This window comes from Protopterus annectens, chromosome 13.part0, assembly GCF_019279795.1.
Source record: "Protopterus annectens isolate FY-2018-M chromosome 13.part0, PAN1.0, whole genome shotgun sequence".
NCBI lineage: Eukaryota > Metazoa > Chordata > Ceratodontiformes > Protopteridae > Protopterus > Protopterus annectens.
In genome coordinates, this window is record NC_056747.1 from 234,943,954 (window position 1) to 234,960,903 (window position 16,950).

General features: G+C 38.0%; 1 protein-coding gene across 1 annotated transcript in view; it reads left to right on the forward strand.

Moving 5' to 3' along the window:
* Positions 1-16,950, forward strand: part of SSC4D (scavenger receptor cysteine rich family member with 4 domains) — a 198,013-nt gene that overhangs the window by 66,220 nt on the left and 114,843 nt on the right. The window contains 1 exon segment of the mRNA XM_044055408.1: positions 8,132-8,446. Coding sequence (XP_043911343.1) covers positions 8,132-8,446 — 315 coding nt within the window.

Consider the following 16,950-nt stretch of genomic DNA (forward strand, 5'->3'; position numbering starts at 1 on the left):
GAAACCCTCTTATGCTGCATGGGAGAATGCAGGCATAGTGGCTTCTGTGATGATATGTGTTTTTTGTCCTGTTCCCAGAGCAAAGGGACGAGGGTCTATGCTAGAGTATGCCCTCATTGCTGGAATGTCCATGAAAGCAGAGATGGCTGCTGAGACCTTCTGTATGACATCCTCCACTGGCCAGCTCTTACCCTCCCTGGGGATCACCCAGTACGGGAGAACAAATGGGCCTGGCTTTTAAGCAGAGTCTTGAAGGTTGGCATGCATGTCAGAAAAAAGCTTATAGGAAAAAAAATTACACTGAGGGTGTAGAATAAAGTCAAGTTTATTGCCTGATTGCACCAAGCTTGGAGTAATGTTTAATGGAGAAACCATCCTTTGGAATAACTCGGTATAATTTATAAATTGGTAAGAAAATCAACAACTGTGGTTCAATGCAAAAAAGGATGGCTTAGATTATGTCTTAGAAGAAACAGACTTTATGGCAGACAGAGGAAAATTATATCTGTGTTATAAACACACTGGGAGTCTGGGACAGATTTATACTGTGCTGTGTGAGAAAGCAGTGACGGGGTGAACATAAATCTAAGTTCTCATGCCAGGGCATGAGTTCCAGAGCTGTAGGTGTTATCATCCTATTATGCAGGCTGCAAGTAAGTTCTCATCTAGAATATTGATCACTTCTGGAAGCTATTTCAGGAGATGTACATCATTTTGATGGATAGAGTACTGCACAGGATTTCTGTCATAAGGGTCATGAGAGAAACTGATTACAAGGAATGAGTGAGAACACCAGGGATGTATACAGTGGGATGGGGTGCAGAAAAGGTAAGACAGGATATGATACCAACTTTAAATCAAAGCACATTAGTTCAGTTAGATTTCATCATTCAGACAGTAATAACCATCCCTATTAGTAATTGTCTGCACTAATGAAAACATAACTTGAGACACAAAGGGAAAGACAAGTCATAAAACTTGCATGGTCAACCAGGCTCGATTAGCTGATGGAAGATTTACATCATGCCTGTTTTGATCTGGGAGCAAGGTGAAGAAACCATTGCAGTAAAGCCCCAAAAAACTGACAAAATGTGCAGTCATAATATTGAAATGGAAGGGACCGCAACTAAAGTAAAAAAAAAAAAAAGCTGTTGCATGCAGACTTGAACCAGCAGCATTCTTAGGCAGCAATGAGCACCACAAAGCTAGCAAACAGCCATGAGTCCTGCAGCATTTATGTATTTCAGACCTAGCAGTGCTCACACTGAATGGTGCAGCCTTATATATTTCCCTTTATAGTTCGATGCTCTGATTCCATTGTTTAGATTATAGAACTTTGATGTCTGAATGATGACATGCCAAAGTAACATGCTTCAATCTAAACTTATGTAGCCTCTGACATATTCCTTGTGTCATAGTATCTAAATGATCATTTTATTTTATCTAAGTGCTCTTAGCACCTGTGCATTTTATTATTTGAGTAGTTGTTTTATTATTTCTAGTCTACTATATTTTAGCTATGTTGTAGTTTTACTTATTAAGTTGATTTTATACAAACATCATGATTAACTTATGTGGTTGAAAAAGTTCTGATGAAACATTTCAGAAATGTATTGGAAACCTCAGTGAATCAGATTAATAGGCTGGGATGCAGCTGCCTTGGGCCTGCAGACTATTTCTGCAGGCCAATTTATATAATGTAGCAGAAACAAACCTGATTAATAACCAACATTTTGAGTCTTCCATTTAATTTGATGAATATGGCTTTTGCATTTTGTCAGTTTTGAGTATTCTGCCCCCAATACTACATTATGGTGGGTTGTAATCATTGAAATGCACAACAACTTTACACAATATTCAGCAAACAATATAAAGTCACCCCAGCAGCTAATTTAATGAGATCCATTTGTGTTTACATTTTTTCATGAAAAAAGTTAACATTTTTTTTACACCCTCTGGTATACATAAAGGCAGGGCAGGAGATACAAACATACAAACAGTGTACTTCATTGGATATCTGCATTGTTGTGGAAATGCCATAACTATGCATGTAGTCCGTTGTAGTATGCAGGAGTGTTGCATATATTGGTATTGTACCATACTTGTAGCAATCAAGTGCTAACTACAGTAGTGTTAGTGATGCTGTACATATTTTCACCAAGTAATTTGCTGAATAGCCATTTTTTCAGAATATACAATAAATGTAATAACTGCCATCACTTTTTTTCCAAATCTGAGCAGTCTAATTTTGTCCATAGCTTATGATCATAAAGTGAATATACCAAAATTCTGGTCCAAAAATCTTGACAGTTACCCAGCAGGTCATTAGTAGGCATTTCGTTTTAGAGACACCAATGCCTTCTTGAAATTTAGGACCTGAATCCCAAACTTAAAGTAGCAGTTTCTTCATTTCATTTGGTAAGTGCAACAGCAATCATTTGTTGTCTTGTCAGTTTTGTTTTCTGCCTTAGAAAACATTGCATTGTATAAATACTGATATACTTTACATGCATACATACATTATACTACATGTATTGCATGTATATATCCATATACATACACAGTACATACAGAAATTACAAATATTTTCATATATATATATATATATATATATATATATATATATATATATATATAAAGAGAAAGTGAGAGAGAGGTGTGTGTGTGTGTGTGTGTGTGTGTGTGTGTGTGTGTGAATACAGTAGTTATGTGTATTTTTACTCCTAAAAACATTTTTCCATAACTGTTTTCCTATATATATATATATATATATATATATATATATATATATATATATATATATAAAATTATATATAGGTTCATAGGTAGGTACTAGGCTATCAGCCCAAGGGGCCTAAGTAAGCCTAGCCAACAAAGTCCCCTGGCTTACGCCACCCAAGAAAGTTAATTGCCTGTGCCCCTGTCAAGCAGAGCCACAGAAGTGATCCCTGGAGTGTATTTCCTATTTCCCATCCACTCATCAAGATTTTTTTTGAAGAGTGCTAATGAGGAGCTTTGCTTGACATAGATGGGTAGCTTTTTCCAGAGTTTAGGAATCTATCCCTCCAGCATGTCCTGTTTATTGTGGTGACAAGGTTTAGGTTCCTAGAGTGTGCAGCTCGGAGGGATTGGGATTTCTTTAGGTGTAGCATGTCCAACAGCTCTGGGTTTAACATAGCTTTATATGTTAGGCAGAGATCTCTTCGGAGTAGGCGATATGCTACAGAGTAAAGCTGGAGTTTTTTGAGCCGGTCAGTGTAGGGCATCTGTTTGAGGCTAGTAATTCTCTTTGTGAGGTACTTCTGTGGCCTTTTCAGCTGCTGCAGATGTCTTGTGAGATACATTCCAAAAGGGGCGTTATACTCCATAATGGGTCTAATGAGTGCTGAGTAGAGAGGAACAATTACCTCTTTTCCTGGATGAGAACCCTTTTGTGATGAGATGTGCCACATAGAAGGATTTCCTGACTACTGTGACAATGTGATTATCAAAGGAGAGACTACTATCCACCTGGGTCCCAAGGTCTTTTATCACACATTCAGCATTAAGTAGACTCCCATTTATGTGGTAGTTCATGGGTACAGAGTTTTTACCAAAGGGGATGACAATGCACTTTTTGGCATTGAGCTTGAGGCCATACCTCTGACACCAGGTATCTGTCTCAGTGAGGCCCTTCTGTAGGATGCCAGTATCATTTGGGGACTTGACTATGGCTCCTAGTTTGCAGTCATCTGCGAACATCGTTAGCCAGAGGCCTTCTGTGTTAGCCTGTACTTCAGAAAAGTAGATACCAAACAGGAGAGTTCCCAGGACTGAACCCTGTGGTACTCCACTTGTCACTGGTATGAAGTCAGATGTGGAGTCTGCAACTTTTACAGTGTGGGTTCTGTCAGTGAGCCAGTTGGCAACCTATCTTGTGACGTAGGGATTTATACCTAGTTTAGTGAGTTTAGCTATAATTTCAGAATGGGGGATGGTGTCGAAAGCCTTGGCAAGGTCAAGATAGGCTGTGTGAATCACCTTACCCTTGTCTACGGCCTTGGTTACTACCTCAAAGAAGTTGATCAGGTTCAGAAGGTATGATCTGCCTTTCACAAACCTGAACTGGGTGGAATCCAGAGTTTGGAGGTTACCAATATCTTTGCTTATGAGTTCCATGATGATACGTTCCATGGCCTTGCAGACCAGGCTCGTCAGGCTAATAGGGTGATAGTTCCCAGGATCAGTGGTGGTTCCCCCTTTGTGGAGTGGAATAACTGTTACTGTGCGCCATTCAGTGGGCACAAAGCCTGATATGAGAATATGATTGAACATGGTGCTTAGGTTGGGAGCCAATTCGTTCTGAAATTCATGTAAAATGCAGCCTGGGATATTGTCCAGTCCCATGGATGCTGTGTTTTTGGTTTTAGAGAGTGCAACTTTTACCTGCATAGATGTGATTACAGGGACTCTGCATTCTTCCTGTATAGATATGGGCCCTTTAGGGGGTGAGAGATGGGTAAAGTTAGCACTGAACCTATCTGCCAGGATGTTGGCAATATCATTTGGTTCTGTAATGTTCGTGCTGTTGTGCTGTAACTCAGAGCAGATCTGGGTGTTGCCATTGAGATTCTTGACATAACTATAGAATGCTTTGTGGTTGCCCTTCGAATCAGTGGCAATTTTGTTTTCATAGCTAGCTTTGGAGGATCTTATAAGGGATCTCAGCTTCTTACTGAGGCTGACCAGGGAGCTCCTCCACTCATGGGATTTTACTCTCTTTTGCAACAGTTTCTTCCTTCTGTTGTAGAGTTTGTTTATGGCAGAGGACCACCAGATTGGCTTCCTTTTTTTGGAGGATAGCACCTTGGTTCTGTTTGGGATAGCACGATCCATGCACTCATGTAAGTGCTTATAGAGTGCATTTGTGTAGGATTCAGCAGTCATAACTGTATTGTCCCTCTGCGTGGGTGTCATGAAGTTCGCCACGTCTGTCTTAAGAAGCATGAAGTTGGCTTTGGAGAAATGTTTTACAGTGGTTTCCTTAATGGTGGGTGGGGGCGGGATGCGGCTATCTAGGGTGATTTGCTTATGGTTGGATCTGACCAACAAGGAGTTGACTTCAGGTATGGAACACTGGTCACTCATGTTGGTAATGACTAGGAATAGGATATTGTTGCCCCTGATGGGGGTGTGGATAAGTTGATCCAGGGCATTGGAATTTATGAATTCCAGAAAGTGTTGAGCGAAGGAGTTGGTACATGACTACTTTTCCCAGTTAATGGTGGGGTAGTTGAAATTGCCCATTATTAGGGTGTTTGGTTGAACCCTGTGTGTGTGTGTGTATATACAGTAGTTATGTGCATTTTTACTCCTAAAGACATTTTTCCATAACCAGAATTCTTTGATTTCCAAATTTCATACACTTTTTTTCTAATTTTATTTGAATATATTAAAATAATTTTTAATTCCTATATAAAATCATTTAAATTCTTATACTTAAAGAAGCCCATTCCATATATTAACCCCTTTCCAGTCAGACAAGTCTTTCTTCTCCAAATATAAATCCTTGATAATGTTTGATTGATTCCATTACAGCTGAAAGAAACGTCATGCAAGACCCAAATCACTTTCCAATACTGCAACAAAATAATTCAGATTCCTGTTTCAGCTGCAATGTCAGTTTCTAGGACTGATTCATTACTCTTTATGCCCTTAAGTGAATTTAGATGACCATGTTAATGTATTATATTAAAATATAGGCTTCACTAATCTGTGCATTGGGATTAAAATGTATGTATGTTACCGTGATTTAATGGTCCTTAATTCTGTGGCTGTGCAAAATCACTTTCCTTGTAAACCATGAAATGCTTTGACATGAGTGACAAAAATAGCATCTTGAAACACAGAATGACAAGAACTCAGAACATTCTATTTGCTTTGGAAACATAGTTTAACAATTTGAAAATTTTCAGCATTTTGCTGCCTCCCACACATGAACATAAATAAAATGATACATTTTATATATGCTGGTCAAACTTTTTTCTGCATGCTGAGAAGTAGCTTCACTATCAGTGTTAACGTTGTGCATCAGACTATTGGGCCTGAACAAATTACCCAGATTCTAACCTGGTCTATCTTACATTACCATTCTTGAAGCTGAAGGGATCTTTCAAATATGGTTTATTGTCTAAGACTGTAATGGTCTGTAAACAGACTGCCTATTATTTAGAAATGAACCTGTCCATCTGTCTATTTTCTGTCTATCATACATTAGTAACTGGGTGGATGGACTAGTCCAGAGGCCCTTTTAAATCACAGTCTTAGCCACTGACAGAAAAGCACAGTAGTATCATAGTGACACTTAAAAGCACTGTGATAACATATAGCATATTAATATAGTACATTTCAGTGGTACAAATACAGTAGAACTGATGGACACTTACATAACAAGGCATGAAACATATTTAAGAGATTGGGTTGAATCAATATGCTCATTAAACATTTAGACTGTATATATGATAGTAACACTTTAAACATGTATGTGCAAATTAGAGCCACAGGTAAATTTCAAAAAAGTACCATTTTGAACATATTGGAAAAGATTGCATATATCAGAAATCACACAAGAAAAAAATAATAGCAGATCAATCATTTATTGATCCACTAATGTATTCAGTGTTGTGTACAAGGTTTGAGCATATGTTTACAGAGGAGAACAAGGAGCATTCCAACATTTTATGTATGTTATAGTTGAACTTTATGCACATATATACAGGTTAGAAAGTGTTCTTTCCTAAGAGCATTCTGAACCTGGTGAGTGCAGCTAGAAAAGGTGAAAAAGCAACAAAAGGTATACGTGGAAAAGCAGTATGGGAGTTAATATGAATCAAGAAATGGTGTGGTACAGTAAATGTAGGAAATTTCAAAAAAAGTCAGTAGGGTCTCTAAATTCAAGTACGCATTGTAGTAACAAATTTATTCACAGCTCTGCTGAATTTGCACCCCTTTGGGGAAGAATTCAACAGTGCGGCCTCACAGCATCATTTTGTCTAGTTTGATTCTCAGCTGGGAGTGCGTTTTGTGCATAGTCTGCATGCTCCGTCTGAGTTCATGCCAGTTTTCTCCAGGTTCTTTGGTTTCTTCATATTTCCCAAGGACATGCAGTATGTGAGTTGACATTCTTCAGTGGATGGACTGCAATGTCAAGCTAATTAAATGGAGTTTGTATAGGTGGGGTAGATAGATTCATAACAGGCATACAGATGCATGCGTACATATATTTCAGGCATGGGCAATAATACCCTTCTAGCCTGCCAGTGTACTAAAACAGTTCCCATAATAAGTGTTCAGGCTTTTCTTAAAAGTATCTATAAGTAGTGATTGCTTTGTAATTTGGTGGTCTGTTCATGCTCAGCTACCCTGTCAGAGAACTAGGTAGTACAAGTACACTTTTTGGCAACCCTAAACATTCCCAGAAGTAGTTGTTTCTAAGTGCCCTATATACCTTAGTAAGATATTCGCTTAAATATCTGTATGAGACACTGCGTAAGTACTTTCATAATAACTTAAAATTTTATAGCCATGGATGCCCTTGGTATAGTTCCACTATACTCATTTCAGTTTGCTCATACTTGTCTATATGGTTTCCTATTCCTCTTTCAAAACTTGCCATGTTCCTTCTGCAGTTTTTCCACTGAACATATCACTCCATTTAGTTTTATATAGTGACTGTTTTGCTTCCATATAATCTGTTATTAATCTTCCGCACATTGGTTTAGATCAGACCATTCAGAAAATATTCCATTCTTGCTAACTTCAGGTCTTTAAAGGAAATATGTAAAAATCACACATACTTCTGTTTAAATACTTATCTTTGCTTTGAAAATAAAAATTATTTAAAAAAATATATGTTTAAAGAAAAAAATTGAAGTTGAAACAAAAGGGCATTCCTTTTGAGAAAAAGTTTTTTTTGATGGCTGTATTAAAACAATGTCTACAGTTTTACTAAGTTAGGGAAGAATAGTGTCTCCTGTTCATGATATTACAGCCAGACAATTACATTTGATTCTATACTTAGCTAATATATTTTCTGATACAAGGAAGTGCATGTCCTCTCTTAACATATGATTTTAATTCATGTTTCTTTCAGGTGGGGGAAACATTCGTTTGGTGAATGGAGCCAATCCATGTGAGGGAAGAGTGGAGATCCTTTACAAAGAGAACTGGGGAACTGTCTGTGATGATGACTGGGGATTAAAAGATGCCCAAGTTGTCTGCCAACAACTTGGCTGTGGCAATGCAGTTGATTTCAGAGTCAATGCTTTTTATGGCTATGGAACTGGGCGCATTCTTTTAGACAATGTCAACTGTGCTGGCAATGAACCATACCTTTCTGCTTGCCCTAGCCTTGGCTGGGGAATACACAACTGTGGGCACCATGAAGATGCTGGCGTTGTATGCACAGGTACGAAGTAGGTCACTATACAGCCATAGGGCACAGAAAAGGAGAGTATTGCTCATTTAGGCTGTAACGCTTTGTTATTGAATTTGCATGTTAGCAGTTGGATACAAAGATTTATGTTGTATGTCTTATGGGATACTTTGTGTTTAACTAATCAAATATGCTCTTCCATATAGCCCCCCAAAAATGTAGAACACCTTTCCTTGTTCTCTAGTCATGCCTGTGACTACCACTTGCTCTACATATTGTGATGACAAATTATGTGATTGATTTAAGTATGTCCAGTAAAGTAGTACATTCATTTGGTAAGCTCCAGTGTGAGTTTATGCAAGTCAGGGTCATAGCTGAAAAATATTTTATTGCCAAGTACAACTACCTGTTAAATAAGTTATATATATATATGAAACAGCTGCGCATTTTTGCAAGACAGCATACTGTTTAATGTGCAAAGTAATGTGAAGCCTTTGAAACAGGAAGCTCAAAGTACTGTACTGTACTGGGCTGGATATCAGGAATGGAAAACTGTTTTGTAATTGTTTTCCTTTTAAGATTCAAGGTCCTATAACTTACAATTTTCTACAACCGTCCTGTGCAGGCAGGGTCTGCAATTGATGTATCTGGATGACATTATATGTGATAAATATGCCTACTGCTCAGTTTGGTCTTTTACATGCTAGAATGGTTCTTGCCATGGAGCAGAGCACTGGGCTGTATACATTTCTATCATGCTGAAAGTAAACGGGATTTTTTCCAAAAGAAACAAAACAAAACAAAAAAAAAAATCTGTATGCAGCACATCCACCAGGTCAGTTCTTTAGAAGAGTAGTCTGACCCTTTATTGTTGTATCCATTCTATCCTAACAGGCCTTAGCTGACTATTCACCATCTTTCTTATTTGCTGCATCATACACTTTTTGCATAATATACACAAAACTACTGTATGTATCTGAATAGCAGAGTATTTGAAAGCAGGTGTTCCGCTAGCAATGTTGATCCTTCCATCAACGAACCACTTAAAAATGGGATAAGAGCTTCTGAATAATTTTGCATTTCTCCCTTGTTATCTAATTGTGATAATTGTAATGGCTGAAAACACTCCACAATACAAAAAAAAAAGATGAATACAAGTGTTGACATGTTGAATTGTATCTTCCAGCCAACCAGCTAATGCCTTCAGAGTTTAACTCTGTGCATATACATTTCCTGGTCTTAGTTCCTAAAATATCTGACAATCCCTTTTAAAAATTAGAACCAGCTACAACATGGAATCAGTCAACTGCCTCAAGGTATTAACTTATTCTGATATGAGCGTAAGGAACAAGAAGAGTTAAGTTAAAAATATATGCATGCTAACCACATACTTTTTCATTTCAGAGTGCATCCCCCACCACTGCAAAATGAACCTACACTGCCAAGCTATGTATTGCAGACTTAGCCATTTCAGCCTTTATGTGTCATTTTTATGCTGTTCAGTCTTTTATATGCACACCATACTAGGCAAGCATGTTTCCTTAAACTACCTTCTTCAGAGTTTTACCTTTCTGACTTTTCCATCTTACTGCCCATTACAATGGTCCTCAAAAAGCTTGACAGCAAGGTGTTTATAGGTCTGCCTTACTTCTGTCCCACTTCTGGCTGGGAAAACGTAGCCAGAATGTCTTAGAATGAAGATGTACTTAAAAGATTATTGGATCAAGCAGCATGCAAGCTGCTTATGTATAGACAAACCAGGTGCATTAGTGTCAAATGTCAGTCACAGATGAGTGGGCAACTCAAGAATGAGAGAGAGAGGAACCTGATATCTCTGCTTGACAGGATTGGTGAATACGTGAAGGAGGAGTTCCTAAAAATAAGAAGTTCTTACAGCTTACAAAAGTAACTAATTTAGCAACTAAAGTAGCTCGTCTTTTATAGACCTCACAAAATACTTCATAAGTTTGTGTAGGAAATGTTAGCAAACAGAGGTCCTTTTTCACCAAATTTTTCAAAGCATATAGTAACTGTAACTTAGAATTCCACGGTGGTGCAGCGGTAGCGTTGTTGCCTCACAGCAAGAGGTTCTCCCGTTCGATTCTCGGCTGGAGTGCGGGGAGTGCCTTCTGTGTGGAGTCTGCATGTCCTCCCCGCGGTTGGGTGGGCATTCGAAAGACATGCGTAAATGGGCGTGCCTTCACTGAAGGTTGAATGTCGAGCTGGCACCTCAGCGTTTGTGAAAATCTACTGCCAATCATTAGCGGACCGGTGTCTTGCTGTGGCGACCCCTAACCAGGAAAAACCGAAAGACAACAACATATAGTAACTTAGAATATTCCTATTCTAAGAAAATAATCTGAAGGAAAAAGGAAAGGCCAAAACATCATACTGCTGAGAAACAGAGTGCAATGAAGGAATATGAATCTGTAGCTGAAAATCTAAATTATCTCAATGTGGTAGTCCCCATCAGGAATATTTTGGTGTAAGGCAAATGAGAAAGTGATGTTAGCCACCCAGAGCGATACAGGGATATTAGTACTGCATAAAAGATCACAATAAAATAAGTCTTTTTTTTCTCCTTGGGTCACTCCTTGTCTCAGAAAATTAAAAATAACACATACTGAAATAAAACTAGTTCATCTGATTTGTTTTTTATTAACTGAAGAGTGAAGTTATCATCTGTCATTAGTGACAGAACAAAGGATTGTGTCATGAATACCAGGTATTTTGACAGAGAAGTTAATCAGGAGCCAGAATGCTAAACCTTTGACTCCCTCCAGCTACAGAGTAAAGACACAAAAACAACTGAAGTTATAAAAAAAAACTTTTAATAGTTGACTGTTGTGGAGGTCACAAGTAGTTTGAAAACCATATGACTCAAATTTAGAAATCTGACTGGATTGTTTGAAGTTTATTTCAAGTTTATGGGAGTACTATGCAAGCAGTAATGCCCAAAAGGGTGTGTGTTATTGTGGAAATAATGTCCAGGTGGGGTGTTCTGAGGCTTGATGCCACAGGCAGATAGCCTCTACACCCCTGAAATGGAGTTATTTCCACAATAATACACACCCTGGAAGGCATCATTGAGCTTAGAGAATGGGATGAGTGTAAAATTGTAGTGTTTCATTTACTTATTACTTTTTATTACAATATGTTTTATATATTTTTGATATAAAATAGTTCCTCTGTCTAATGTTTCAAAATTTGTGTTTTATTTGTAAATGGTGTTGGAGAAAGCATTGTACATCCAAAATATCGGTCCCTTACTCATAAAATGTGTGGTTTGCTACCAGTTATTGGGATTGAAGTCACTAAGTTATGACATAGATCTGACTTTCAGACTTTACTTCCTTCAGACAATTCATGCTAACACAAATCCTGTTATTTAAGCTACTTTGTAATTTTATACAAACAATATTTGAAATGTGTTGTTATTTTTGAGCCTTTGTTCCCCCTTTATTTCAGGCTTTATCCAGGTATCTTGAGCTCAGAGGTCAAGAGGTATACAAACCTCTTATCTGTTGTTGCCAATGGTCAATTGATCTCACTCTATCAGACACACATTTGCACTTCAGAAAATGCATGTTAACACAAATCCTATTATTCCAGTAATATAACAGCAGTATTTAAAATATGTTCCTATTTTGAGCCTTTGTTGCCCTTTTATTTTAGGCTTTATCCAGATATCTTGAGGTTGAGATGTGCACAAACCTGTTAAGAACTGCTGCTGCTGCCAGTGCAAAGTTGTTCTCATTCTTCACTGTCTCTCTCTTACACACACACGCACACACAAACACACACACACACACACACACACACACACACACACACACACACACACACACACACACACCTTGCTTTCATGCACGTAAGCACGGATATGCTCACACACAGACATAAATATAAACACATACACACTTTTTTCTGTTTCACTTAGTTTTTACACTTGCTAAACAGCAAAAGCACTGCTTAGTGAGCATAAAATAATGGCGACCATTAGGTTACTTTCAGTCCAAGCTCCATGGCAGCTTGATATGCTGCCGTGATGTGGTGGACTTATTTTTCAGTGGACATTAGCTGTAGATTAACACCCTGCTGGAGAACGTTTGTTCTCCAATTAGGTGCCGATCTCCAGGTCACCCATTCTCTAAAATGGAGGAAGTGAACTTCCTGTGCCACCAGTAGACAGCTGTTAGGCCTGATACACAGTAAATGTGTATAATTTAGGATAAGGCAGTTGAAACAGTAGCACATATTGAACAGATCAAGCAGCACTTACTTAGAATGGTGGAGAAGGTGAATTTTGGTACTGTATGGTGTTGTGGAAGGTGTGGAATAAATCTAATGGGATATAAGAAAATCAAAGTATTTGTGTAAGATCAGATTTCATTTAAATTTATTTTGTTAGCCAAACATGCAGTGTTCTCTTTGCATAAGTCTAGAAATGCAGCCATATTAAAGCAGGCCTTCACAGTTTGCATGCAGTTTCAGTGAATGCACTTTCAATCCCTGAAAATAACTTTTAGTCAAGAATACTGATAAGAACAGAATGTGCAGTACAGTAAGTACAAACACATTTTGTTTGCATGTTACAAGGCTTGGGAACTAAGGTTAAAGAGCCATGTGGGAAATTTACAGGGCTTTGGTATTATTTGCAGATACTTCAGACACAGTTAGTTCTTTTGGACTGATATGCAAAAAGTCATTGCAGTGTACTCCTCAGAAACTGGTTACAGACACTTACATGTGAGTGCCGAAGTTAGGTCAAATATCCAGCATTCCAGAATATTAATAATATTTAGGAGGATAGAAATATGAGTGCAGAAACTATGGGCATAATTAGCAGCACTGTTATTGGAGACAGTAATTATCACATTCTGAGTACAGAATTTACAGATAGTATAATAAGTCCAGAAGTTACGGATATTAAGATTTGATTTGGACTTTATTCAGAAAGGTACAAGAAAACATGGTACATAAATACCTGCTTCTTCACAAAAAATGGAACTGCACTCCTCGCACCATACCTCCCAACCTCCCCCCTTCCTTCTCTCCTGGCTAACCCCCTTTCCCTTCAAACCTCTCTCTTATATTCTGACTATAAGTTATAACCAATCTCCTCCCAGCTGCTCACTCTATGTTTCTCTTCCTCTCCTTCATAACTACTTGTAATCTTCTTAACTACTTAGTATTGGATTCCTCCTCTTTCTACCACCCATCCTGCTATAAAACTTTTTTACAACTACATACCGTATGCAATGTAAAAGAATCTTTCTTCTGTTATTTCAACTTGATAAGTAACTCAGCAATGTGAAAAATTCTATATGTTATGTAACTTGTTATGCGAACCTTCGCAGCTTAACAATGTAAACATTTTGTAACTTGTTATCTGGAGCTTTTCTCCCCGGGCCTCCACTGAAAATGGACTCTCAAGTCCAGTGGACCTCTCCGGTCACCAAACTGGAATAAATAAATAAACAAATAAAAGGAGAGACTGGCATCTGTTCAGCAAAGTTCTGGATAATTAACAGATAAAGACATTCATTCCAGCCTCACTACAGTTTCTTCCAGTTATTTCCAGTTGATTCCAGTATTCTATAGTCCTACCAGTTCTTACAATCAGAATAGTCTTAGTCTTAGTTTGCAAAATATTTGCTTGGGATATCACTTGTGAAATGCATGTCATTGCCAGACTCCAAAATCAAATATGGGATATCTAGAGGCTGGTATGCGTAAACCTTAATGCATATGATGTCCTGCTAACCTTCCCATTCCCCTCTACAGAATGAGAAAGAGTTTGGTAAACATTACTGTCCTGTTTCATCGTTGTTGTTGTTGTGTCTTTCAGCTTTTCCCGGTTAGGGGTCACCACAGTGGAACTCCGGTCCGCTAATGATTGGCAGTAGATTTTTACGTGCCGAGTTGCCAACCCTGACGGACAACCTTCAACGAAGGTACGCCCATTCATGCATGTCTCCACACAGAAGACACTTTAGCTGAGAATCGAACAAGACAACTTCTTACTGTGAGGCGACAACGCTACTGCAGCACCACCACAGTCCTGTTCCATCATTGTAGGAAGATGAAATGTACTGGCATGCTTACATTGCTTCTTACACTCCTAATGAACTAAGAGCAGCCTGTCACCTTAAAAGGTCTAGGCCTTTTAAATATCTAGGAGTTTGGATTTTCCAAAAATCAGAGGTGGTTGGAAGTGTAAAAGGAAATACACAGGGCCATTTGTAAGCTTTTTATACACTGACCTAAGTAATTATTATCAGCAGATCAAAAGCTTCCACTGATTGACCAGTGCCTGCTTTCAGAGATATTGTGCACAGTTTCTATAAACTTATTTCATCCTACCTCTAAGGAAAATGAAACAGGAAATAGGCAACTAATAAAGTGATTAGGATTTCTATTATGCTTGAGAGTTGGACTCAGAAACATGGAAAGAAAAAGGAAGAGGGACTATACAATTCCCTGTTCCTTACAGCTCATTTGAACATCTTTTGTTTGTGGATAAAAATAGAGTTGTCAGGTGCCCATCTTTTAAAGATAATTTGAAAGACTAAAGACTGTTCTGATAATCAGAAACAACTTTACACGTTTTTCCAAAAAATAACTCAGCTGCATTGTTAAGCCTGTTCATATAAAATTATAAGTAGGGAGAGGAGTGGACCAAATTGGGCAAAAGGAAGGCTAGGTTAGGTAAGGCATGGAGCAAGAGGTGTGGCTTTTAATTGTTTTTGCCTCTGCCAAAGAAAACAACCCTAGATTGATAGACAGCAGGTAGATTTTGAACTGGAAGCATGAGATGTGGAAACTGATAGACATTTGTCTTTTCAGGAGAGTCCTGTTCCCCCCTACCCCCTTGCCCCAACTACTAGGCATAGTAGACTGGCTAATTATACCATTCAAATGGTGTAAGTCTGAGCTAAACCTAGACCTCCTAGTGCAATATACTGTTCCTGAAATAAGTAAATTTCTCCAGCAAAACTATGACTTATGTATCTGTACAATGGGGTCCCAAAATTATTAGTGTACACTAAAGACTAATTGAACTGGAAAATATGAAGTATATTTGGAGCTGATGGAATAAGGATTTGTGTTATGAAGCTGGTAATCTCTTTCCTGGCTATGAAAATGCATGCATCTTGAATCAGGTGGATTGGCTTGTATGTGAGGAAACAACAGATTACAATCAATTACTCTATGAAGTGGGTAGAACTTCCTCAGATCAGTCCAAGCTTGCTCTTTTTGCAGTGACATCGATCAAACTGGTGTGGGATAATATGATTAAGTTAAGTTTTGATTAAGATATGCACAAATTTTTAAAAGACACTCAGAGGCCTTTCATCCAAGTTATTAACGTTGTTTAAACATATTTGTCAATTATTATGATTTGGCCTTCTTTCTGTCTTATGGCCCAGGCAAAGACTTCATTGTCTGCATACTGGAAAATATTTGGCTGGATGGTCCTCCATTTCTCTTTTGTTATCACTGAACATCTTCAAGAAATGGATTTTACCAGAGTAAACTGCTGCTACTGGGATGGGGGTCAGTGCTAAGCAAATGGATGAGAAAACTACTCTGTAATTATCCTATGTAGCTAATCATTTTGTTATATTTGTGCTACTGCTAGACTGAATTTAATTACTTACTGCTAAATGAAATACCATGTCTATAACTACACTAATCATTTTACTTTGTTATTTATTGTTCTATCTTAAATTTTTGTATTGTGGAGTTTTTCTCCCTGGTCCGCCACTGAAAAACGGGTTCTTTATGGCCTATTTGGACTTTCCTGGTAAACAAATGCCAAATAAATAAATAAACAAATCTTCACAGATTTTCCCAAGTTGGAACCATTTTGGGTTGCAGAAAAGACATTTGAGGTAGTAGGAAGAACATCATTTTTTAGGAGTCTCAGTGAGACTGCTGGGTGCTTTTGGTCTAGATGAAGTACTAATCACAGTGCCCATTAATGTATTGGGTATAACTAAGAAATGTATGACTAAAACATGGCAGTTGGCAACTCCTGGCAGAATCTCACTATAAAAGAAACTGCTGACTGAGTAGTACTACATGAGAACTCTCATTCACTACTTTTGCCAGAAAGCTTTATAAGTGTAGTATTCAGTGGGCAAATATGGTGACCTAAATGGAAACTGAATGATTAATCAGATTACTCAGTGTATCTCCAGCTAATCAGAAGATGACAGTTCACAAATTGAAGTTACCTCTGAATGTACTGGGGCTCTATGTTTTTGTGTCACAGAGAGGAACAAAATGCTAAAGTGTGTTGCTTTGTTAATGTCATATAATAAATTAAAGTGTGTTCTGGCAACGTATATATTAAATGACACACGATTATAGTTCCCTTCCGCTTTCTTGTTCCAAGTCTTCCCTCCATCTACCACCCTTGTTTCATATTTATCAATAAAATGTTTGAATATGATAAATAAATGCATTTAAAGAATGCATTTAGTTCTGGTTCAGTTTCTTTATGATTTTGACAGCAAGTGTCAAACCAG